Source organism: Lucilia cuprina, chromosome 2 (assembly GCF_022045245.1).
Source record: "Lucilia cuprina isolate Lc7/37 chromosome 2, ASM2204524v1, whole genome shotgun sequence".
Classification (NCBI taxonomy): domain Eukaryota; kingdom Metazoa; phylum Arthropoda; class Insecta; order Diptera; family Calliphoridae; genus Lucilia; species Lucilia cuprina.
In genome coordinates this window covers 52886790-52914650 of record NC_060950.1, presented here as the reverse complement: position 1 = coordinate 52914650, position 27861 = coordinate 52886790, and the positions used below count along the sequence as shown (strand labels likewise).

Here is a 27861-nt window from a genome sequence, read left to right as displayed (position 1 = left end):
GTTAGGTATCTTACTTACCACTTATTAATGAAATAAAATAACAAACAATCCATGGATTATGTTAATTTGAAATTTAACTCGTTTTAAATTTTATTTAAGAGAGATGCAGTTTAGAACACTCTATTAATTGTTATTATTTTTGAAATAGTAGTGGGGGTATAATTCATAATTATCATAAATATATATATATTTGTTTTTTAATATAAGTATTTATGTTATGTATTATATAATATATTTGTATGTATTTATGTAATGTAAGTGTTTATAACTGTGTAATGGTATGTATATATGTAATAGTAATAGTACTCGTATATGTATGTAATTTTTTTAAATTTGTTTTATTATTTTGTTTTTTTTATGTTTTATGCAAGTGTTAAATTTTTCAAATAGTTTAAATTTTTTTTAAGATTTATTTTTATTATTTTGTTGTTGTTGTATGTATGTAAATACTCATAAGTAGTTAATATTAATTAATAATATTGTAAATAAATTATAAATTAATAAACATTGCCATTTTGTTGTTTTTTCTTTTGGTTTTTTTGTTTTCCAAGGATATTTGTGTGTGAATCGTATAATAATCTACTTTGAACATTTGTTTACAGATGATGATATCCGCTCTTGCTGGGCGATATGTTCTTTTGCTCCTCTGAAATTGATTAAGAAAAAGATACAAAATATTATAAAATATAAATAAATATTATTTATTAATATAAAGGGGAAACTACATAAAGATGTTATATGGTATACGCACAATTGGTACGAACGACGAATTTCGTAAAGCACGACGAACTAGTCGAAAAAAAAATTTGTTGTGTAAATTCGTCGAATGGAACACAATCAAATTATTCGTACTGCGAATTCATTTCAAAATTTGTTTGTTCGAAATTGGAAAAAGTAAGCAAAAGGAACAAAAATTATATTTTTGTGAATCTCCACGATTTTGAGATAATTTTAAAAGCTTTAAAAATTATTCGAACATTATTTCGAAAGTAGAAAATGTAAGAAATTGACCTCGAATAGAACTAAAATTATATTTTTGTAAATATCGCCAAATTTTGAGATTATTTTAACAGCTTCAAAAATTTTTCGAACATTACTTCGAATTTTCGAAGTTAATTTTAAATATTACATACATAGCATTGTAGTGTCATCAAGTGTACTCCAATTTAATAAAATTTCAGACAATTCGGGCCACCAGAACTGTTTTTAATGGCTTTAAAAATTTTTCGAACTTAAGTTCGAATTTTCAAAAATTTTTAGTATTTATGACGCAGAGATTATTTTAAGACCATAAAATTTTTTCGAGCATAACTTCGAATTTTCGAATATAATTTCGAATATTCGAACATAATATTGTATTGTCATTCGAATATAATTTCGAATACTCTAATATAATATTGTATTGTCATTAGCTGTACTCACGACCGCCAAAATTCAGAAAATTCGTACGTACGACGAATTTCGTCATACGAACTGATTGTGCGTATTTTCATATACTTTAGTGTGTTCTATATTTGATGACGAAAAATCCTTCCGAAAAATTCGTCGTTCGTCCCAATTGTGCGTATAGCAATATTTTGAACAGTTCCATTAAATAATAGTATATTTTAATATATTTTTTAGAAAGAGCAGACAAACAGATACTGCTATCAGATTAGTGAATAGTTAAACTAAGATTTTGAAGACTGTACTTCTCGATAAGAATATATTACTAATAGGATAAAGATAAGACTTAGTTTCTAATCTTTTAAATAAAAAATGTCACAAACACTACTTACATATAACGAGTGAGTTCCTCAATATCTACGAGCATGGTATCTTGACTGTCATGTAAATCATCACGTTCCATTAGATAATTAACAAGTGATTCGTTTAACTCTTCAATGCGTGTATGAAGATTATTGACTAAAATCTGTAATTGTGCTATATTCATATCGGTTAATAATTGTCGCGATAAACGACGTTTGTCTGGTTTTATTTGTACACCAACTTTATCTAATGAATCACGTATTATGGCTGTTATAGGAGATACTCGTTGATTTTGACGTTCAATCTATTAATAGAAATAAAAAGAAATTGATTAAATACTTCTATTAAATGTTAATTTACTATATCATCTCTTACCTCCATTTGCATATGGGCCATTTCTTTGGCCTGTGACAAAGCCATACGGGCTTCAATCTGCAGTTTAGCTTGTTTCGTAAAGAAATCACATTCTCTATCTTCATTGCTAAATGTTTCGCTTAGTTGTTGTTGCAATTGTTGCTGTTGTGTGGTTAATGTTTTTGTTGTTGTATTGTTATTGTTCAAATTTGAGGCATTCGAACAGCTGACTGAAAGGGGTCGTCCATGATATGGATGTAATTGTTGATTATCGGTTATTGATATTTGGCTGCCATTAAATGGAAATACGCCAACTTGAGATTTAGATTTGGATAGTTTCGGACAAGTTTCCGAATCGGAACTATGACTTTCGGTATCGGATGATATTTCCGTAATGCGAGTAAAATCTAAAAATTAATAAGAAAAACATTTTGAAATGTTTTGTCTGATATACGGATTGTTGTTATATTAATTTACCACTTTGTAGGCGTGATTGTATACTGGGTTTCCATAAGTTACGTTCTGGTTGTGTCTGTTGTTGTTGTTGTAATTCATTGCAATTCTCCTCAGCACCCATGGCCAAACGTCTGCGAATTTCCTCACGATCACTGCGTCTCTATAATATTACAAAAAATGCAATTAGAAAACGTACAATTGAACGTTTGTTTCTTAAATATTATAAATGTTTGTTAGTTAGTTATTATTAGTTAGTTATTATTCTTCAATATTTCTTACACTATATCTTTTATTATCCTCAACACTGGGATCGGTTACCCTAAGAAACTTATCAACAATATTAATTAGAAATTCCGGTTCAATACACGATACATCCTTAGTAAACAAAGTCAATTCAATGTTCGAGAATTTATTCTGACTGTACACACGCGGAAACATGCCATCAACAAAATCTAGATCATTTAGAGCACACGATCTGTATTTGTATGATTTACGATTAAATTTTGCCAAGAACTTGGTTCTGACTTCAAATACAATTTTTTCAAACATTTTGTTTCCTTAATTTTATTTGCGAAAAATAAAAACTAACAAACTTTAACCTAAAAAAAAAAAACCTAGTGCAACTGAGTTGTTGAAGATCCTACTAACTGTTTAATACTGATTTCATTTCATGAAAAATATAAAGGCATCACAAACATTTGAACAAATTCATCCTTCCATTGCGTAGATCATTGATAGCAACAACAATTCATAGTACATATGTATGTTTTGTTGTTGTATACATTTACAACGGTTTATATGCATTTAAAAACAACAACAACAATTAAGAACTTCTCTATTCAACCCTGATTAGTTTCAGGGGGTTTCAAGTTTGTGTTTGTGTGTGTACATTCCTATACAGGGATGAAAATAGTGCTACAAATGTATTTTGGTACATTTTTCAAAAATAAAAAGTACTTTGAGATTAGATCAGGTATTGACAAAGAGTAACAGCAACAGTCCTCTGCCTGTTTTTTAAATACTTATGTGTATGAGCTAAGTCACACGTACCATGATCAACATTTTTCTAACAAATCTCTTTGTTACTAAATATTTAGCGAAAACACTTATACAAGGTCTTCCCAATCTGAACGATCTTGTTAACTTTGATTCTACGCTGAGAGCAGGAGTTGTACAACTCCTACTATACCTTTAACTTGTCTTTAAGTCTCTTCAGCTGTTAGAGAGTTCAATGATATGACAATCAAAGTTCAAATTTGATATCGTATAAAAAACGTATATTTGATAATGGTAATTTACTTATAATTCAGACTGTAAATCGATACACTGATCTAGATGTTCGGCTGTAACGCTCCCAATAAGTCACCATGAAGAAATAATTTTATCTAATTTTAATCATATGTATAAGATAGATATGGAGGAGTTCATATCGAAGAATGATTTCGAAATGCAACAATCAATGTTGTCAGGAAACTTTCCAAGAGTAATAGAAAATTCCCATGATCGATCTGTGCTCTAATCCATGGGCCCGTTATATTTAGTCTTACTATGGAGTTAAGATATTTGATCGCTTTGATTAACTCTCCTTGGAGAAAGTACAAAGAGTTTATCTTCAAAGGAAGAGCGTAAGTAATAATGATTCCCCTGCAATACGTTTTACTTTTCCCTCAGTCTGCAATCGATATGAATATCATAACAACTTTAGTTCAGCATTGGCGAGAATGATTTAAAAATATTGATTTGTGATTTTGATAGTTGTGTTTGTCTCTAGAAAACAGTCGCTACTTTCTGCCCCTTTTTTCAGTAAAAGCGGAGAGAAAAGACGACTCTTTACAGTCCCCAAGTAAAATAGATAGTAAACAAGCGTAGAGGTTTTTTACTACTTATGTTTTGACTCCTTTGAACTAGCTTTCTGACTGACCCTTTGTAATCTATGGAGTGATGATTGACTTCTCCTATAACAAGCAAATAGCTAAATTAGTTACCAGGTGGATATGGCCAACTGAAAGGAGTATATTAAATAGCTAGTTTCCCGAACTACTGGTTGGCGGCACAATACTATTTGAAGTAGTCTAGCAGAATTAGATTACATTTCCCCCTAAATTAATATTGTTCCATTACGTCTGTCTGTCAGGAGGTCTAATTTATACACCTTTAGCGGAGCCTCTCTTTATAATCTAGACTACATCTAGGGCAGTCCACCGCATCTAGGATTTATTAATTGGTACAATTTATGAAAAAAGTACTTTTACTCAAATCTGTTGACACAATTTACCCTTACACATCACTATTTATTTATAAGATTAAAAATACCAGTATCGAACAGATGTTTTTAGTTTTTCCCTTTTCTTACTCTATTTGATTCTTAATAATAAATATTTCTTAAGAAGTCGAGTATAGAAACCAACTGTCTGAGTGTGTGTGTGTATATAAGAAGTTACAACTTTTTGTTCTACCTCCCGCAATTTAAACATATTATAAGACGTTTATTTTTTAATATGAATACATACACTGGTATCTATAGAATGTGGGCAAGTCCTCCGTGAATGATTTGTTACTGCATATGTATGTGTGTGCGTATATTGTCATGTGTTAAACTGTATTTATTATTTTAGGGTTGGGATTTTTTTTATTTCGTTTAACAAAAGATGTTATTGAATATCTAGGTAAAATCGGCAAATATTGTATTAATTTCTAAGTACTTGTTCCTGTTTCTTTTTTTTCAAAAATAAATGAAATAGGTACATATCGATAATAATGATCATCAGCGATAACAAATGGTTTGAATTATTTGAATCATTGCAAGTACATGTATCTACACATGTGATCAGGGAAGTGTGTGTGAAATTTTATTTAAAAATATTACTACTGGTTTGATGATTCCGTCTTTGTTGTTAACCTGGAATAGTTTTGCTATCTGAAACCTTCTTTCTCTTAGACGTTTCATCTGACTAAGTCTGAGATTGGTTTCTTTTGGACCTTTCATCTGCTACTGGGTATGCTATCTAGAAGTTCGACTGTTGCCCTGTTGCCCATGGAGAAGTGATTCAGTTTAATTTTAATCATAAAAGGTGGATATGGAAGAATTTATATCGAAGAATGATTTCGGAATGGTGCCAGAGTATTTTCCAAGAGTGTTAAGTACTGTCGCAGGACCGATTTCATGACCCTGTTTATTAACCTGAAATGCTAGTATTATCTTTGGAACCTTCCTTTAATAATATATTTTAAGTTTTTTACTGCATATTTTTGGTTCTCCTTTATATAGAGACAAACTTTTCTATAAGATTAGATATGGTCGATATGTTAATATAAGATAATTTTTATGGAATAATATTTCAAGAAGTCCAAAAAAGTCATCTTATTTACCCAGACACAAGTATATATAGGTGTCACTTTGAACTTTTACAAAAGTCTAAATCTGCTTCTGTAAATATTTGTGAGAAGAGTTATACTATGTTCACACGAGCAATTGAATTACTTAATTCGGCCTCTGAATGACAAAAGCCAATTAACCCGTTTCTAGGACACATTCGTAATTCATGGATCCATCTAGTTTCGGTCTCGTTGTGTTACCCTAGTGGTCGTGGTGCAGCAAGGCCGAAATATTGTTCTCTGCTTTCATTGAATAATAGGCAACAGCAGAGAAGGTGAGCTATGGTTTCTTCTTTCTCCTCATTACTCTCCTACAGTAGTCGTTATATTTTAGATCGATTCTTCTGGCGTGATTGCTAATATTTCAGTGTGCCGTTATTCTTATCTGCTCCCTGAGAACGCTAATAGTAATCTTTACCCGTAAGCATCAAATAGTTCGGTATAAACCATTAGCTTAAAGTTAGTAAGAGAGATACCAATAAATGCGTCGATTTTTTTCATTTTTCTAATTTACAATCGATGTCGTATGATTATTACGTACAAAACCGATTGTGAATGCACAATTATTTCAACAAATTAAGATAAATATTTTCTACTTATTTGGATTTTTTGTAATATTATTTCCAATCAAAGAAAACAAACAGCTGATTATGATAAATACTCGATAAAATTAGAGATGACACTCATTTATTTGTAATTCGTACTTAATTCAAACTGAATTACGTATAGCTTGTGTAATTTGCAGCTGAAATTTTGTAGGGTCATTCATGTCATTCATTATGTAATTGGGGGGTTGAACGATGAATTAGAGCGTGAATGACGAATATTTGCATCATGTGAACGGGATATTACATATAGAAAATACAGCTAAAAGGGCTTCTGACGTCTTTGTATATTACGTGGCAAAGGTTGCCGTTGCCTAAATGTATTAAAACTTAGCACCATAAACACTAAAGGGCCTTTCAGACGATCACACTTTACGTACGACAAGTCTAATGAAAAAGTAAAATGAAATTCCATCCGTATAACAAAAAAGAGAATAAAAGTCGTATGATTTATATTTTTTTGTGTTTACACGATTGGTATAAAACAATTAAAAAGTCAGATGGAAACAGCTGTTTCACTTTTTTTATACGTGTTTACATAAAAATACATCCCTGATCTAATGAAACCGGCTTGTTTTTTGAATCATTTCAAAAAATGAAGAGAGCCATTCAAATTTTCCATCTGTATTCTCTCTCAATGTGTGATGGTTTCATTACATATTGCGTTTAGATGATCCCATCCGTACCGTGATCGTGTAAAGTCGGCTTAATTAACATTCAAGCAAAAGCGGTATTTTTTGGATGCCTCTACTTAATATAGATTATAAATAAAATGTTTGAGAATCACTGAGTTCTAAAGTAAACAAATACACGTTTTGCACAAGTCTTCTATGACTCATAATACAAATAAACTTGGAAAAACTAAAACAATTTTAAAATATATAATTGGGAAACCCTGAATGCTCTCTAGAGCATTTCGGTAATGTTTTTGACATGAAAATATAAACAGAACATTAACCCTTTTGAAAAATGTACATTTTGCATCAAGGTCGTAGTGACGTAGTCGTGATAATATGGCTTTTAATGCAAAATAAAGGTTAATATGAGTTGTGTGTATAAATTTAAAATACTTCATTCATATAAATTATTTTTGTTTTTATACATAAAAACAAGTTTTTGTTTTAATTTAGTTAATTTACTTTCAGTTTTGTTTTTGTTTTTTATAATATAAAACTGCCTTAGGGCGGGTTTTTCAAATAAAGATAATCTACATTCTTTGTTTAAACCTAGTTTAAAATATGTTTTGTGTTTTTTAGTAAACAGTAACGTTGCTTTTTATCTTAGTTTAACTGAGTAGTATTGACCAATTAAACTTTATTTATAAGTGAGAAAACACAATTAACAAAAAAAAATAAAACTATGATTTCGGAAGAACAAAAACTTAATATTTTAAGTAAATTTTGTTTTGTTTTGTTATACTCTACACCACTTTAGTGGGGAGGGTATATTGATGTTTGTAACATACAAAAATATTCGTCCTATACCCACCTTAAAGTATACCAATCGGTTTAGAATCATTTTCTGAGTCGATTAAGCTATGTCCGTTCGTCCGTCTGGCTGGCTGTCCATGTAAACCTTGTGCGCAAGGTACAGGCCGCAATTTTCAAAATAATTGGATGAAATTTGGCACACACTTTTGGCCCAAGGACGAAGCATATTGAAAATGTTTAAAATCGGTCCATTATTTCGACTAGCCTCCATGCAACCGTACCCCCCAAATAGGGCCTTTTGGCTTATAATTAATTTAAATGATCTATTATGTTAACAAAAGTCGACAAAACTTAGTTTTATAGAACTTTAAATGACACTACCGATTTTTGTAATGATCGGGCTTCATTTGACCCTATTCCCCATACAAACTCGCCTTCAGAAAATGACTTAAAGGTCAAAATTCACTTACAAACACTAATAACACTTTTAAATTCTACATAAATAATGCTTTATTTTTTTAAATAATCCCCATTTTTAACATACATACTGACTGGTGTAGGGTATCATATGGTCGGCTACGCTTTATACATTCATACTTGTGTTATTTATTATTGTTTTAAATGTTTATTTAACATTTTTCTAAAATTTTCATTTTATTAAATCTAACAGCAAGTTAATCCTAGTTTAACTGAGTAGTAGGCAACCCGCTCTTAATCTTCGAAACCTAAACGGATTAAGATTGTTTGAACTTAACTGCAAGCGTACTGTTTAAAAAAGTTTATTTCGATTATACCAGTTTATAATGTTTAATTTGTTAGTAAATAGGTACTTTGTTTTAGTAATGAAAACATGATTACGTATGCATTTAGATACCTCTTCCTTCCAATTGCCCGCCGTATTGTTGACAATCGATGTAAATAGTTCCACTGTATCAACACTTTCGTTTTCATCGTAGCACAGTGTATATAAATCGAATACAAATCTAGAATCCTTCTTATAATGACGACGCGTTCGCGCATGAGATTTTAAAGATTCGTCAAACGCATCGAATGTATCTTCAGTGGCCATGGCCAATTGTGATTGCAGAAATACTATTTAGTTTGGTCGGTCTATTTGGCATATAAGCTTATTTTTACGACCATTTATTAAAAAAAAAAACTAAACTTTTTTAATTATAAATATTCAGCCACAAGATACGAAAAAAAACAACACACTTTAACACGAACAAACGAATGGATTTAATACGAAAATTATTTAGATGGTTTAAAGTTTTTGTTTTTTTTTCAATTTCATACGTTATTTGTGTATCTCAGAGTATTAGAGGATGGACAATAACACGACATGCTTTTTCATATTTTGTATCTTGTAGATTTGTTTTGCTTTTTTATTTTTGTTGTTAACAAAATAATGACGTTTTTTTTAATTATTTCGATTTAGGTAATTGTGTAACGAATTGAAATTTACTCTTCGTATGCTATGATTCAGTTTATGATCATTTGTTTGAAAGCAAAGGTTTAAACGTAAACTGTAAGAGAATTAGAGTATTTTTTTGTTAACTTTGCCTCTTCTTCAATAAGTTAAGTTTAAAACAGCCGTTAGTCACTCTGTAGTTTATGGCCTGAACTTAAAATTACAACTAAACAACTAGCATCTAGTTGACTAACAGACATACTGGCTGTTAGGTTGGTTGGTTGGCTGCCTCCCTGGCTGAATGTTTAGTTTTGACTTGGTACGTGCAAAGAGATTGCAGCAAAACTATATTTTTGTATTTTATTATTTTCGAAAAAATAAATAATAATGGAAAAATAAATGAAATTACTACTTAAACAGAAAGCTTTAATAAACTCCGGTGTGAAGTGAGTGATGTACGATCTGCATGGTTGATTCTGAGAAGTGTTGTCGTGCTTTTGCTAAAACAATGATGTTGGGAAAACTTTTATAAATGAAAACAAATATATTTCCGAATTGTACTTTTCAATTTAACCAATATTGCCAATTTATTACCATTATGTTGAACTTTTGTATTCCCTTCCCCACCACAGTGTTGGTCAAAAATATTACTTCTTTTTATAACCACGCAGTTAAGATGTCGTCCGTTGATTTAGCAACTGCACTTAGTATCTCTTGTATAGGATTTAGGTTGCGGAATTATTATATTATACTCGTTTATCAGTCTTTTAACCCACAATATCTTCTCGCGAAGAGACTTTTCCAATAACCGGAACAAGGCAAATTCCAAACCTCGACCCTTTTGTCTACCGGTTGACGTGAAACCACATAATAAGGCCTCTGGTTCGATGCCAGTTTAAATCATTCTAAGCAAGAGCCGAAGAAACATTTGACACTAGTTTATAGTCAGAGCAGACTACAGGTATTGGTAGCAACTCTTTTTCCCCATGTAAAAAACACAATACTACCACAGCATTACCCTCCAACTACTTAAATCTACCAGAACTATCCTGGGCTTTAATCAGCAAAAGCATGCGAAAGAACACTCCTAGTGGCCCTGAACTTGTCAAAGAACTTTATCACACTTAGCCACTCCACACTCTTCCTAAATTCCAGCATGACCAATATTTTTAAGAGAAAGTTTGTGAATTATCTAAATGGTTGTCATCCGTTCGTTGGGGTTTAGAGACAAGCTTTAAAATAACCGTAGAGTAATTATACCACAGGGTAGTGTAATATCACCCTACTGTTAAACTTCTACGTCTCTAAATTCCTACCAAGTTATGTATATTTCGGACGACTGTATGATGAACTGTTGATGAACTATACGATCTAGTAAACGATTATCTCGAAGAAATCACCAATTATTTCACTGAGAAATAACCTGAGATTATCGCAGCAAGGTCTGCAGCAAATTTAAATTTAGGTGCCGTAGTCAATGTAAAACAAATACCGACTGTAGGGATCTGCTTTAACTATCGGTTTACCTGCTCAACTCATGTCATTGTATTAGGTCTTCAAGCTTTAGCTTGGTATATCTATGTATATAATTAATAGGCAAAGCCTATTAATTATATACATAGATATACCACATTTTTACTCTTACAGTATACATCCGATTTTGGCCAAAGATATATCAGTTTAAAGGTATATCTTCTCAGCTGCGCAGAATTTATATATTAAAAAGATCGTTTCTGGGTTTTGGGAAGTATGAGCTTTTAAAGTTGTTACTAACACATAGAAACAAAAGAGACGTACGTATGCTTGAACTACATAACAAACAAAGCAAAACATAAAAAGTAAACAACACATCTTCTAGAATGAAGAGAGGAGAGTATTTTAAAATATCTTTATAAGCTTAAGGAATCCTGTAATGCCAACTATAATTTTAAAAAATATTAAAATTGGAAATTTGGAAAGCGGAGCTCCCTTTATGTACTCTAGTTGATAATGAAACGTTATTGGCTACTTAAAAACAAATGTCGGCAAGTGGTCAATTATGTAGCTCCAGTGTGATTTCAATATTTGGTGGGGTAATATTCAATGCTGCTAAAGCACTGTCCTATGGAGTATATCGGATTGTATGCAAATAACCTCAGAGTACCACCTACACAACGAACGAAGGTCCTTCTAATCAAGGAACATAATACCAAGCTGATTAAAGATTTTTTTTTGGGATGTTACTGGGGAAATCATCCTTACTTTAACACCACACAGTTGGATGCTTTACCGAGTCATCTCAGGAAATACCACCGTGTATATAAAGAAAGCATACGGAAGTTATACACAGGATTCCTTGGATCATCGCTCGCGCACTATAGCAGGAAAGGAGACCGTTTCGACCCTTATAAACATATGTCCAGCTTGTGATTAAGATCTCCATAATACTCACCACAAATTTAACTATCCAGTCTATCCTACCAGTAGAAGTAGCTATATTTCTAAATATAGATCACAACGACAAACCCTCGATTTAAAATTGCACAGTTTAAGCTGGAACAACAACAATAATAATAACGAAATTGTGTATTCGTTTTCCTGCTGTCAAGTAAAGAAGATGAAATAACCAGAACAAAAGGATAAAACTGGGAAACCGTAACGAAGAAGATTGACATTTGCCTTCAATTGTTAATCTAACGGACCTTATAAGTGAATTCTGATTTGGTCAGATCTATTGAGATCGGTTTATGTTGAGTACTTTCGAATAGACGAAATTCTTCCAGTCTTTAATACTTATTTCGGATATACATGATGGTATAGATTTAATAATAACATGACCATTTTTTCGTAAATGAGAAAAAAAACTCTCACACCAATTCAAAAGAGAAATGTTGTCACATTTCATTTGACAGATGGTAACATGTCTTCACATAAGAAAGAATTATTAGAAATACGCTATATTTCTAAATTTGCCACATTTCAATCTGGAAGACTAAGGAAATAAGAAGATTAACGCTCATTAATAATCATTTTGCATGACGAAAGTTTTCGAATCTATTGAAGGTCTTTCGAAAAAGGATGAGTTCTCTATCTCTCTCTATTGTTCTGCAATATTAATCATTCAGTATTTCTTACCTTCTTTTCTATTTCCTTGGCCATTTTCAAATGTTGCTGCAATTGCTCCATGTCAACTTCTGTGCCAATTTTATAAGCGTCAAATAGTTCTATACGGTTACAAACACACACAAATTGTTTAGCTATAATATTAAGCAGTCAACTTAATTTCATTTCGTACTTACCCAATGCACTTGGTGATATTAAATCTGTACTACCGCGTGAACCACGTTCATTAACCGAATTCTTAAGATACTGAGCCCATGATGATAATTTTGCATATTTACTATTGCTTAGGATTTGTTCTTTGTCACTAATCAACTGTTGATATTGATTTAATTCAGCTTCCTCACGCTTGCGACTTGAAATACCATCGGATTTATTACTATTACGTTTGGGGTGAAACAAACGACTTGCAATACTCGGTTTCGAATGGGTATTTTTAACTACTTTAGCCGATTTCTCAATGTGATTTGGTTGGGATTTCTTATTAGAACGAGATGTCTGTTGGCAACGTTTGTACTCAATTGCTACGGGGGGTAGTTGACGGTCGTCATAGGAAGATTTTTGATATTTGGGTTTCGAGCGTGTATCGGACTTGGGTGATGGTTGAGGACTTGAATTGGTTTGCATATGAACTTTGGTAAGATTGTTTTGAGGGGAATTATGTGTGGACAATGGTAAATCAACAGCATTATCATCAGCTAACTCAGGGGATATTTTATCGGCATCTTCATTATCGGTTTGTTGTTTATTCAAGGCCTCCAAATATTTATTAGTATCGATTTGATCTTTGGCTACCGATAAAACTGCATCGGAAATCTTAGGACAGAAAGGAAAGTATAAAACAGTACATTTTTTTAATTTAATTATCTTAATCTTCTTTACCTTTTCTCCTTCATCCATGGGTAACGGCATCATATCTTGAGTATCAACTAAACGTCTATAGCCACTAACCAATAAACCAAATTCTCTTTCCACTTCTTGACCAAAATCACCAATTATATCGACGGGTGTTAAACCGAAAGACATTTCATCTTTAATTTCAGTACTACGCATACCATAACAATTTGCACCGTGTGGTTTTTCTAATTTTAAATTTGCATTCTTAGCTTCATGATACTTTCTTTCGGGAACAAGATGAGGACTTACACCTCTTAGTAGATCAGGTCGATTTTCTTTTTTATTCAAAGGTTGCACGTGCAGATTATAATTCTTAATTAAAATATCTGGTGTAATAGAAACTGGTTGCATATTATTGTGATTTTGCAAGGCACACTCTTGCTTCTCCAACAGAGTGAGCGTATTTTTCAAATGATCTTGCAAATCGGCAATATTAAATTGCTGTTGGTTAGTGTTACTATTGCGATTGGTGTCTTCATCGAGAGAGGGTCTATGTCCCTTACTGCATTCCATTAGATAAATATCATCTTCTGCCTCGGCATTTTCTATGAACTCCAAATTATTATGCTGTTCACTAGGATTCATTATCTTTTCGGGCGTGTTATTGTTGTAGGTATTCAATTGTATTTGAGATTTTTCCTCGTTGAGACTTTCAAAACTGTCGGCGCTTAGTTCCATTTCATACTCGGACATGTCGCTCTCGTAGGAATCGGAGGGTGAACTAGTAATAAAATGTTCTGAGAGGGTGTGAGCTAAATGTTGAAAACCCGGATAGTTAGGATTAATTATACCTCTGGGAAAGAATGAGTGCTTTGGTGTGTGTAAGGAGCCGCTAGATGATGAAGCTGATGTCAAAAAGTCATCCTCTGAAATTAAGTTTTTTAGTGAGTCTCTCTTTATTGAATGTCGAATTCTCTTGAACTCTAATTAAGGAAACTTCTGTTGTACTAAACATATCACTGATAGATCTGAATAGAATTTATAGAAGTGCTAAATGGTTACTATCTGGACTATAGAATAGTCTATAGTCTGGACTATAGAATAGTCTATGGTCTGGACTATAGTATATTCTGGACTGTAGAATAGTCTGGACTAGAGAATAGACTATAGTCTGGACTATAGAATAGTCTACAGTCTGGACTTTAGAATAGTCTATAGTCTGGACTATAGAATAGTCTATAGTCTGGACTATAGAATAGTCTATAGTCTGGACTATAGAATAGTCTATAGTCTGGACTATAGAATAGTCTATAGTCTGGACTATAGAATGCTCTATAGTGTGGACTATGGAATAGTCTATAGTCTGGACTATAGAATAGTCTATAGTCCGGACTATAGAATAGTCTATAGTCTGGGCTATAGAATAGTCTACAGTCTGGGCTATAGAATAGTCTATAGTCTGGACTATAGAATAGTCTATATGGACTATAGAATAGTCCAGACTATATCTGTATAATAGTCTGTTATATAGAAACCTGTCTCTATATAAGTTTTTTCTGCAGAAAAATTAACATTTATAGTAGTTTTCAATATGTAAATATTGTGTGGCAACTATTTTCAATTTGAAAGAAGAATTTAAAATAGCGGCGGTTTGTCTTAAGTTTAGATTTCAATTCGTTTGTTCTGACTGTAGTAATGTAGAAGATGACATTTTAGCTTAGAGCAAACATTATTTCTAACAAGCTCACAAATAAATTAAATTAATAAATGATTTCTCAGAAATACCCACCTTTTTCATCACTATCATAAATCGATTTAGTATCACTGCACAAATCAATCATAGAATGATCATCATAATCATTATCGTCTGGTTCGAAACCACTCTCAACTTTTTCCGTTTCTAAAAGATCCTCGGATTTATCATCGATTTGTTCTAATTTCTCCCCTTCAATCTTTTTACAATGTGCAGCATTATATTGACTAAAAGCCACATCAAATGGATTCGTACAAACGTGTTTTCCACCACAATCGGTATTGCTATTAGGAGTTTCGCGCGAATTAATCAATTCAATGGGATCCAAATCGGTATCAGTCACATGATCATCTGAACCGTTTTTCAATAACTATGAAAGAGAATAAAAGAAAAAATATAATGAAAAGCTCTAAATGTTTTATTTATTTGTTAAGGAATTCGTTGGAACTAACATTAATATTTTCAAAATCTCTTACACAATCCTCGTAAAAGCTTTTATTCGTGTTAAATATTTCCTTGAAACTTTTATAAGTGTTTCCGGTATTGTTGGCGTCTTTGTCGTAACAATCTTCGAATGGATTTACAAGTGTTTTGGGTAGTGCTCCACAACAGTAATGCGGTACAATGTTATTATCATTTAAATGATTCAATATTGGTGGAGAATATTCTGTCGGTGTGGAATTCAATGCCTTCTGTATAAATTCATCTGCCGAAGAGGCATAATTTGTTATCGTCGTTGTCGTTGCTGCAGTCGTTGCGTTTGCTGCTGAGGCAACTACTGTATTAGCAGTTGGAGTGGTTGACGTTGTCTCCCTAAAATAATTATTGGTTGTTCCCGTTATCGGTGTATTGTCGAATTTATTGTGCCCTGATCCAAGTGCTGTTAAAATTAGGGAATTTGTGCTGTGATTTTCTCGTTGGTTATTAAGTGGATTGAATACAGTTGCAGCGTAACCAGCTGTGGCAGAAATATCGGGAACTCGCATAACGGTCAAAATCTGTAAAACACAAATTAATTAAAGTATAATTTAAATTGAAGTCCTTAATTAATATTAATAAAATTGTATCATTGCCTAACTAAGAGCCTGGGGAAAATATTGCATTTTCCTCCATTTTGTTGTTATTCATCTCTATTAACACAAAAAAACATGATTAAATTTCAATCCAGCACTAGATTGCACTCAAAATTCTTTCATTTATTTCTGTTGAAAGTACATCAAAGCTAATTTACATCCGTCTGTAGGCTCGATATGCACACTACATTGTAGTTAATGGCAACATAGGTACATTCATAAGTCGGTCATTAAGTTTACACCTTACTACTCTTTATATTATGCCATTATTATTTAGAATCCAAAAAAAAACTAAACCTTGTAAACATGGTTGTTAGATCTTACAATGTTGTCAGAAAATGTCTAATAACCTTGTCAACTTAAATTTTTTTTGTAACATTGTCAGAAATGCTTTTTCTGACAACGTTTCAAAACAATAATTGAACAGTATGTTCACACTTTATAAAATATTGGAGTCCATTGAAGTCGGAACATATAAGCTTTAGTTTTAATGTCATTTTTTTGAAGTATGAAGTATGTTTAATATTCGATTATGCCGCATGTTCTGGTTAAAAGTATTATTTTAAAAAGGTTTTGCGGCTTTCAGTTTTGCTTAACAGCGAATTTCATTTTGTAATTATATTCTTGTGGTTTTTAAGTCTTAAAATAATTTCAGTCTAATTCTGTTATTGCAGTGTAAGACTTTTTTCCATAGCAAGCATATTGCTGCAGGTATTTTGTACTTCATTTTTAATTTTTTATGTCAGTACATTAAATAACTGAATTGTTTTTAATAGATATTACAAAATGGAAAAATATATATCATTTCATGAGAAATATCAAGGTAGGAATGGCAAGGAGAAACATTAAGGTAGTTTTAACATTCCTGATGTCGGCAATAGAAATCATATGATTGCAAAATATTGCTGTCAAATCAAACATTCTTCTTTTAGACCCCCGGGGTCATGTTACCTTGGTGAAACCTTGGTGTTATTGCCAGGGAACAGAGGTGTTACCAACACCACTAGTCGGCCGGGACTATAAATCGGTATTTACAGTATACCGCCAGGCTTAGTCCTTGCATAGATTGAAAAGAGGTCGAACCAGAGGACAACATAATCTGGTACTACGGGTGGCCAGTTGCCCGCAGGACTATGCCCTGGCTGGTCAGTTGGTTGAGGTTCCTTCGGGATCCACGTAGTGGCTGTGGTTAAAACCCAAATTCGCGGAAAGAGTGAGTTGCAATTAAAAAACTGATGTAAGGTAAATTCAATATTTCAGGATAAGTTCGGTACTGTTGCCGAAACAACAGATACCCCACAGAGGAATGACTGTGGGACTAAGCGTCGGAAATGAGTTGGTATTAATTGTATATGGTACGATATGAATGTGGGGTACGGCGGGCCTCACCCCACCCGTCTACCTATAATCAATGTGTCGTATGTTTTTCTCTTATGAATGTGTTGGATGAGTGAGTTGTGTACTGGGTTGTCTGATGATGGATGAAAGGTATCATATACAAATGATACCATTTAATTTTTCTTCCTTGTCCCGATATGTTCAGAGTATACTTTGTTCATATCAGAATTACCACAATGTGTCCCTGTAAGTAAGAACAAAGTCTAGGCTTAACCTCTCTAGGTGCTGTAGCCAAATCTGCGTGGTTGTAAACGGAAGTGATGTTTTACATTTGGGAAGTTAAGCAACGGGGCAGCAATGGTCAGAGATTAGATAGCTCAAGTGCTCGAGCAAAGTACTTGTACATGGACCGGCTCAATCCATGTACAAAAATTGCAACCTGCGTGTAAGATACACAAAGGGGCAGTGGTGGGTTGATTACTTTTTACTCACCCAGTGGTTGAAAAAGTACCACCGTGAGATAGGGCAACACACCAGGTATTCACGTAAAGTACTTCAACATTCATTCTTCTTTTCGTCTTTAAAAAACTCACATACAGGAGGTGGTAAGAGTTACACTTAGAAAACTAAATATACAAAACAAATATGTGGCTGTGTCATAATGTCCAGTGGCATAACGTCCCTAGACATTATGACATGCCACCAAATATGCTTCTTCACATGAACATGACATCACTCTCTTGTTAAAATTATGGAAGTATGAACATGATCCACAATATGATCCCACTCCAATAATGTTTGTGCACTGAGGGAAATACATCGAAATATTCTACATGGATGTTTTTGCATGTGATTAGTGATTCCTGTCTAATTTTCTGGTGTAACTCAACAACTGGACTATAGGAAGTGATCTACATAGAGGGAAAATAAATATACACGATTGGTACCAACGCAACGTTGTGAACATTGCAACAAACGTGGTAAGCTCACTATTTCCAATTGTGGTCTATAGCACATGCCCTCCCGGCTTAAATCAATTATCAGAAACTTCTATTCAACAATAGACAACAAACAATGGAAAATACATAACACCAGAATTTATGAAAATATAAACTGCTAAAAACTAAGAATCGTCTTCCGTATGAATGGGGTTAAACATGAACTCAATATTCATGACTATATGGGAAAAGTCAGGCAGTGCTTTTTTAATTATAATCTTATCACATAATATCTTTGTTGGTCAAACAGAGTTGGAATGATCTCTCTAGGTTTGATCTATGTTAGGAAATCAGGGGTCTATTGAAAAGTTCATATTTATCCCAGGAAAAACATACATTGAAACTACTTCTTCATTAGCATTTAAACTCATTATTTTAACGAGGTGTTGGCATTGAAGGCAAATAAGCAATATCGCTTACAAAGAAGTTGTTAAGTAAGTTCTGTGACAGTTAGAATACGAAACAGTTGCTTCGGTAAAGTACTTCTATATTCAGACAAAAACAAATTCATTACTAGAGTTCTACAAAATAGCTGACGATAAGTATTTGTTGCAGGTTTTTAAGTTGATTTCAGTAAATATTTATATCAAAAGACAAACAAATACAAAATTCTTTTAATACTCTGTCATTCCCCACATACATAAATAAGGAAATTATTGTTATATATATTTTCATGAGTTTTTTACCTTTAGCAGTTGAACTGCAATTTAAGGAGTACGAGTCTGTGATCCTTTTTAGAACAAACTCATAATGTGTTTCATTTTTTAACAAACAATTTCGTTTGTATATTTATTTGTGCCATGTCAGTAGCTAATAAACAACTTTTAAGCATTGGCGAGCTGGTAAAATTGCAAACAAATGAAATTCTTTCACTTTGCCATTTTATACTCGTGTACTTTTGTTTGGTGTTGCCTTCTTCTTTTTCAGTATTTTTTTTTCATAAAATGAGTCAATTTTATTTCTCAGGGGGGGGGAGGGTTTGTAAAGGGGAATAACAAAACGAGTACATAAAATTCCCAAGTGTTCGGTGGGTTTGAGCTGTGGTGCCATCATATAGAATTGTAATATTCGCAAGTCATACAATTTTTTTTTCGCGAAATATAAATATGCAATGTTAGTAGTTGAGTGTGTAAAGTATTTTACATATCTACTTCTGTTAGGACACGAATATATTTATTTATATAAAATTAAAAAAAAAATACTTATATACTTGTTAAACAATATTTATAAAAGTATATTTTGCATATTTCTTTAAACGTACATATATTAAGGGTGTGTTTTTAAAATTGTCTGATTGTATTTCTGTAAAATGATACAATAATATGATGCACATATTCCCTGAAAACAGATACCATGAAAGGTGACCTGTGTTACTCACCTTCGAATCTGAATACACATTATTTTACAAAAACGCATATCATTATATTCTATTGAATGAACATTTCTTGAAAATAACGAAGATTGGTTCATCATTATTGGTTTATTTCAAAATAAAATGTCATTCATGTAAACGAGTTATTTATTTATGTAAACATATATTATAACATCTTAACTTTAAACACTTTTATTAATATAAATGTCCTAAATTTTATAGAAATTTAATATTAGTCTAGAATAACTATATTTAAACTTATTTGGTCCACATATGAATAAAAAGTGTAATATAAAAGAAACTATTATACATTTTTTTTCATTCTCCAAAAAATCGAGTTCTTAAAAAAGTATCGAAAATGTTTTTAAAAAGTGTAAGTAGTTACTTTTTGGGTGAATAACTACCCAGAAAAAATAAAACGAAGTACTTCCAAGAGAATAACATTTTTCACCACTTCAAAAGTAGCACTAAGTGAATTTGTTTACCTTCTGTGGAAGTGGTGTTTATTGACTTCCAAAGAAGCAAAATGAATCGAATTTTGTTTAAAATTGAAATTAAAATTTTTTGATAAATGCATGCCATTTTTTATTTATATTATTATTTTAATAATAAATAATTATTTATATAAATTTAGTTGCATTCTCTAATACAACAATTTAACTTCCTAATAACTTCCAAAAGAAGAACATCAAAATTACTTTCGAAGAATTACCTTAGATGTAGTGAATTTGGAATCAAATAAAAAAACATCCCTCCTTTGACAAGCCCGTGTTAAAATCATAACTTCAGGTCTTTTTCAGTACTTCCATGGAGTAAATCAAACAAAAAACAAATCTGCTTACCCTACTTTTACGGATTTTAAACTGATTTTACAGTTATTTTTTATATTTGCTAGTCTATTTTCTCACTCAATGTCCCATTAAAAAGTTAAAATTTCTTGAAAAAAGTCAAAATTTCTTGAACAAAAACTTCCAAAATCGATTAGGGTTAGAAACACTAACTAATTCCTTATTAGACAAACGCAATAGGCAATTGGCTACATTGAAAAAAACAAAATAATTTATGTTATTGATAACGACAACACGTTACCAAGTAATGTATGAAATAACTACATTTCCTACATTACTCATTACCAAAATTTGAAAATATTTTACTGGGAAACCAGTCATGTTCTTCACTTTATCTGTTGAAATAGAGACTAAACTAAAGATATTGAAATTTCCCACATTGTCTTAGTCCAAGAATATGACTTTAACGTTCATTACTGGATAACTAGAGTGGAAACATAATTTTTATGAACTAAACCCGTTCTATAGAAACTTTAAAGGTATTGGTCCATAATTTAGAAGAATACATCACTCCCTATGAAAAAAAAAAATTGTTTTTGTCAAGAAATCGTTTCAAAATTCAACCAATATATTTATTCAGTTCTAATTCAGTTATAAGTTATGGAACAACTCTTGCGTCATTGTTTTGCTTTTTATCGAGCTTTCGACAGAGTTACTTCTAACCCATGCACTTATTTAATGCATTACTTAGTATAACTCTTCGTTATGTTTTGTCTTCATTAAACGCGTCGTTTTACCTCAGAGTAAAATTATTTTTGTAACTAGTGGAGATTATAAAATACTCAAAACAAAACCCGGTAGAGACCATTTAAACTCTATTTATTTGAGTTTAAATGGTTCATAAATGACCTTCTATCCACTCTTTTGCTGATGACTCTATCCACTCTTTTGCTGATGACATTCCTATTCATTCAAATATAGACCAAGCTCTCTATAGATTAGGGCAATGAGGAGCAATATGAATGAATCGCTTAATCACGACTTGATAGAAATCTCTGAATGGGGTCGTATAAACAGAGTAAAGACTCAATGTTGTTTTTTAACATATATAATGGCAGATAATGTTAGTCCATCTTTACTTATGGGTGGTATAAAGGAATCAGAAACTCTTGATGTTCTGGTCATGAAAATACAGTGCGATGTCCGATGGACTAAACACATTTTCTAGCTGTCGAAAGAAGCATTTAAGTGTCTCGGTTTTTTGAAACGGTGTAAGACATACTTCACTCCATCTGATCTTCTTACTATTTACACCAATTACATCCGACCGAAAATGGAATACAACTTCAGTATTAATGGACTCAAATGCTCATAAAAGGTGATGCACATTCATATTCCTAATCATATATGACAAGGTTTTAATAGAAGGTACATACATATGTATATAAATTCTTATGTATATAGAATCTTATAGTCAAATAACTTATTTCTCATTACATCAAGATTTTATTACATTCTTGGATGATTCATAAGAGTACATACATACATAATCATTAGGGTGTTTTTATTAAATTACAGCGAGTAGGGGCAATTATAATACCACCCTGAATAACTGTTTTTTTTTTAATTCTAAAAATTCTGCTTTAATAAAGTTCGTGAAATGTTTAAGTTAAAATTTCGGTGTTACGATCAAATTTCCAATTTATATTCAAAAGTCGTTTAAGTCAACAACAACACAGAAGTAGAGCGTCAAGCTACCAAAATTATTTCAAACATTATAATGTTTGATAATTTTAATGATAATAAACTCTATTATCACTTAAGGTAAGACTCGTATGACACCGGTATTGATGCACATACATAATCCATTTAAGTAATCCAAAAACTACTTCTCTGTAAACATTATTAGAGTACATGATCCCTTTTGTAGTCCTATTGCAGGCATAGATCATGTTATCCCATACAACAAGGGAGTAGTTTTTAAATTACTCCGATATAACGCATGGATGGATTTCGTAGTCCTCACCTAAAACACTACAATGTTAATTATGGATTAGTTTTGAACCAGTCATAGACTTTTAGTTCTCTTTGCACGCGTGTACAGAGTAGTCTCAATTGTAAGATTGTACCAGTATGATACCGCTATAAAGGTAAGCGGTATTTGATACCCGGTATTTAAAATTTATTATAATTTGTTTTCGAGTTTTTTTCTCTTACACCTGGAAATTTTTGTTAAAAAACTTTTGATTTTGTGTGTGAGAGAAAGAGATGGTTGATATTTCTTTCTCTTTCTCTCACACTCAAAAATCAAAAGTTTCCTAGGACCTAGTTCACATTGGGAAACTTTAGTTGAGAAACTTTTGATTTTGTGCGTGAGAGAAAAAGATGATATTTCTTTCTCTTTCTCTCACACAGAAAAGTCCAAAGTTTCCCAAAAAAAGTTTCCTAGTGTGAACCAGGTCTTACACATTTAGAGTTGCTCTACTATTCATACTTACTATGAACAAAAATCACGTGTTTAATATACATATTTCTCTAAATGCCAAGGAATTGTACGTGCACTGTTACAATTGGAATCACAAATTCAATAAAACTGACTATTTTTCTGTTTTGTTTTGTTATTCTTCTCATTCGTACAATAACAAATCAATGCAATTAATACGTAGTTTCTCAAATAAAAATTTCTATGTGGGGACATTTAGGAAACTTCAAAAGAGAATTAAGAAAAAGTTTCTCAGCGAAAGTTTCCTAGTGTGGACCGGCACTTTTCGAGTACGAAAACCTCCGTACCGCGAGAGGCATGAATGATATTCATTCTCTTTCTCTCTCACGAAAAATCAAAAGTTTCCCAAAAAAAGTTTCCTAGTGTGGACCGGCAGTAACAAAACAAGTTTCCGAGTACGGGAAACTCTGTACCGTGAGAGAGATGAATTATATTTCTTCTCTTTCTCTCTCAAAGCATGACAAATACATAATTACATATGTATATGTTTGTTTGTTATTCTTTAGGCAAACTTTTTTGGGAAATTTTTGATTTTTGTGTGTGGAAGAAAGAGAAAGAAATATCAACCATTTCTTTCTCTCACACACAAAATCAAAAGTTTCTCAACAAAAGTTTCCTAGTGTGAACCAGTTCTAACACGTAGTTTCGGAAACAAAAGTTTCTATGTGTGAACATAAGGAAACTTCAAAAGAGAATTAAGAAAAAGTTTCTCAACAAAAGTTTCCTAGTGTGGACCAGGTCTAATCATTCCTAGTATTTTATTTCACAATCACTTTTTTTGTGGATAACACCGTCGAAATATTGACTTCACTAAGAATCAGTCTTTAAACCAACATTCTCTTCATTCATCTGCATAACCGGTACCACGAGAACCGGTGGTGTCGAGGTCGAAAAACCCCTTATTGCTGTTGTCTAAGCATCAGTTCCGAAACATTGATTTCACCATGAATCACTGTTTTTAACAACATTATAAGTGACTTCTTCAATAACCGGTACACGATAACGTCCCAAATTTCACGCTTTGGGAAAACTATACTTGTGAATCTTTAATAAGACAGTGAAATGACACCAAGCAATTACCGAAATGACACCACCCAGTTAATTGTTACGATTAAATGCCACGACGGTACTAAATGATTTATTTCTTCCAAGAAAAAAATATAAACTGAACCTTTGTAGTTATCAGTCGCAATTCAACACTCGCGTATCGCCAATATTTTATAAGGACTTGGAACTTTTTCCAAGTTATGCATTAATTTCGTGCTTTTGTTTTAACTCGTTTGATGTTATGTTTGATTAAATTGGTGGAGATCAAATAATACATTTGATTAATTTATTGTTTATATTCGAATAGTAATAAAAAACATTGTATACTTTTAGGCTGATATTTATTATAAACATTAAGGGCTAATCTTTAGCTGCAGTCGTAATTCAGGTCTGAGTTGGGGAACAACTCTCGCGTCATCGCGATTATTTCTTAAACGCGTTCAGGCTTGTGTTTGTTGCCTGGCTTTCGACAGTTTTGCGTCTCGCTCGCACTGGTGTAATGTATTACTTCATATAACTGTTCAAAGTTATATGTTGTCTACATTAACCTCGTGCTTTCGTATTACCTCAAGTGAGGTTATGTTTTATTGGTGGAGACCATAGAATACTCAAACGTTTTTAACTGGTGGAGACCATAAAATACTCACGATATAACCTGGTGGAGACCATAAAATACTCACGATATAACCTGGTGGAGACCATTTAAACTCAAATATATACTGGTGGAGACCATTAATACTTTTGATGAAATCAAGTCCGGATGCTCCAACTTCCTATATGAAGGTATAGGTCGGTTGGTGGGGTTTTCTCTGGACAAACGTGTGATAACCTGGCAATATGAGTGCTTGATGCACCGCCATCCTAATCAAAACCCAAAAAAAAAAATCTTTAGCTGAAGGATTATGAATTAAATTAAAATTAATCTTCGAAAGTTGTTTTTGAATACTCAATCAGCTAATTTTATTTGCTAGTTTAAGCGCCCAAAACAAAACAAGTTTCCGAGAACGGGAAACTCCGTACCGCGAGAGAGATGAATGCTTTTCTTTCTCTTTCTCTCTCACGCGAAATTAAAAGTTTCCCAAAAAAAGTTTCCTAGTGTGGACCGGCAGAAAGGGGATTAACATCAGAATCAATTTATTTTTAGATTAATTGGCATTTGATTGCCATCTCAAAAACCCGTTCTAAAACAAATATAGTTTTGTAAAAGTTTAAGCAGAGCTGTAACCAAATCTGACGTCAGAACATAGACTCTTTATACCCTACACCACTTTAGTGGGTGGGGTATATTGGATTTGTGCTGATGTTTGTAATATACTAAAATATTCGTCCTATTTCCACCTTAAAGTATACCAATCGGCTTAGAATCCTTTTCTGAATCGATTAAGCTATGTCCGTCTGGCTGGCGCACAAGGTTTACATGTAAAATGTGTGCGCAAGGTACTGGTCGCAATTTTCAAGATAATTGGATGAAGAGTGTGTGCCAACACACTCCGTCTGGCTGGCGCACAAGGTTTACATGTAAAACGTGTGCGCAAGGTACTGGTCGCAATTTTCAAGATAATTGGATGAAGAGTGCCAACACACTCTTTTTTTGACCCAAGGACGAAGTCTATCAAAAATGAATAAAATCGGTTCATTATTTCGCCTAGCCCCCATACAACTGTGCCCCCCGAATAGGACCTTTGGGGTCATAATTAAGTTAAATGTTATTTTATGTCAACAAAAGTCTGCAAAACTTAATAGAACTTTAAAAAAATCGGTAATTTTTGTAATGATCGGGCCTCATTTGACCCTAGCCCCCATACAAATTCCCCTCAGAAAATGATTAAAAGGTCAAAAATTCACCTATAAACACTAATAACACTTTTAAGTTCTACATAAGTAACTTTGAAGTAGACGTGGATTCCTCTACCAACATTTATAAGGATAGGCTCATGTTTTCCCCTACTCCCCTTTGAGCTCTCTTGTAAAAAAATCTCTTTTTTTTGTCAAAAATAAGTAAAAATATTCCGGAACATTTAGCGATTTATATCATTATGAATACGGGGTAGATCCTTATTTTAGATTCAGCTTAGCTCAATCATGTAAAATGAATACTTTAGTCTCTCGGTTTTGATTTTTTTTAATCTTGTTGGCCTGTGTAATATTGTTTAAATTTTAAAAATGTTGATGTTTTGAAAACGTTATTGGTAATCACCAATACATTTAAAGGATATATTAATATAATTTAAATAATTTTATTAACGTATAGTTAAAAACAATAACTTACAATTTAAAAGTATATTTAAATTTTATATAAAAAATGTATATTACAACATTTAGGTGGAACCATTTTTAAAAAATTTCACAATTTTCAAAGGCAACAGTTAACAAATGGGCTTTATAACACAAATGAAAAATATATATTTTTTTTAATTTTTTAGTATGAGTATTATATGATGTCATTAATTATAGAGATTTTTGAATATTCATTAAAATTTACATATCTTGTGGTGACATCGAAAAAAAATTTCTTTTAATTCATTTAAGAACTCTTGGATTTTAATCAAAATTTTTCATTGTCTTAGGACCTTTGAAGATGTTGTACTTTTTGTATATTGTTTAGATTTTCTTTTAATATATTTTGTTTTATTATTAGTTTTTTTTTTTTTGTAATCAAATATTATAATAGTTCTATTATCCTTGAACGATGTTACAAATTTGCAAGGATTCGTAAATTGATTTTTTTTTTTCTTGACTTACAAATCAACGAAGATTTATTAACAAATTTTTGGTATTATACACATGCGCATTACCATTAAAATAAAACTAAATAAATAAATACACGTATTTACTTTATTTGAACCAATTAAGGAAATTTAAATAATTTAGTATTATTGCGCTATATAAAGTAAAAGCTAAATTTAAATTGTTTACAAGCCATCATCGTCAGTTAACTTTGTTATAACACGCATATTTTGTAAAAATTATGAAACAAGTTTTACTTCAACAATTGTTTTGTATCAAATCAATTTTTTCGATTTTAATATACATATGTATGTATGTCTGAGTAAAATTCTGCATTTTTTTAATTATTTCAATTTCACTTTCAATAACAATTAATTGCTATTTGTTAAAAGCAAAAAAAAATGGCATAGCAAATATGTATTTGCAACTAATGTATTGAAAAAAATCGATAACATTTTACTTTAATATTACACATTATAAATGTCTTCGCCCACCCATACCAACCACCCTCTTTTCATTTACACACAATTAGAATTTTTCTATTAAGTTTTTTTTTCTTATTTATTTATAGAAATTCTATTTATATATTTTGTTTCTCTAATTACCTAAATTTTTCCTAATTTTTAATATTTATATTAATTTTGTTGCAAACAATTTGAAAAATTGTATTTGTTGACAAAAAGAAAAAGTGGAAAATTTTTGTTCTTGTTTTTTTATACACTTCCGTTGTAATTCGCCATCGACCGCAATTTCAACTATTACCGACTTTGTTATAAAGACTGACTGACTGACCCTTGGAATCTATTTAAAAAGTCAGAGTTCTAATTTTTGTGTGTTTTAAGGTGGTGGTTGTTGTTTGTGGCACATTACAGGGTGCGCAAGTCCTTTTATAAATGTTTTGGAGACCACGTGAATACGTTGGTCACTATTGAAAGAGTATCATGCA

The 27861-nt window shown here is 32.0% G+C and overlaps 1 protein-coding gene across 6 annotated transcripts; it reads right to left on the bottom strand.

Moving 5' to 3' along the window:
- Positions 1–432: 432 nt before the first annotated feature.
- On the bottom strand, positions 433–27697 carry LOC111680903 (schwannomin-interacting protein 1 homolog). Of its 6 annotated transcripts, none has more exons than XM_046952751.1 (11): positions 27521–27697; positions 19857–19922; positions 15522–16067; positions 15106–15439; positions 13362–14242; positions 12659–13295; positions 12495–12583; positions 2581–2719; positions 2125–2510; positions 1779–2053; positions 433–646 (listed from the first exon to the last, which is right to left on the bottom strand). In XM_046952751.1, exons 3-11 carry the CDS (start codon positions 16053–16055, stop codon positions 580–582), a joined length of 3342 nt encoding a protein of 1113 aa, XP_046808707.1. In that variant the 5' UTR covers positions 16056–16067; positions 19857–19922; positions 27521–27697; the 3' UTR covers positions 433–579. The 6 variants fall into 6 exon arrangements, with proteins under 6 accessions (XP_046808707.1, XP_046808722.1, XP_023298380.2 ...); XM_046952766.1 differs by lacking the exon at positions 19857–19922 and having other exon boundaries at positions 13362–14113; positions 14168–14242; XM_023442612.2 differs by lacking the exon at positions 19857–19922.
- Positions 27698–27861: the final 164 nt, after the last annotated feature.

Excerpts from the sequence above, each read along its gene's own strand:
- LOC111680903 (XM_046952751.1), bottom strand. The coding sequence starts at position 16,055 with ATGCGAGTTCCCGATATTTCTGCCACAGCTGGTTACGCTGCAACTGTA. Across the intron at positions 15,440-15,521 it reads GAGATTTTGAAAATATTAAT|TTATTGAAAAACGGTTCAGA; the intron begins GTTAGTTCCAAC and ends TCTCTTTCATAG. Across the intron at positions 12,584-12,658 it reads AATATCACCAAGTGCATTGG|AACTATTTGACGCTTATAAA; the intron begins GTAAGTACGAAA and ends GTAACCGTATAG.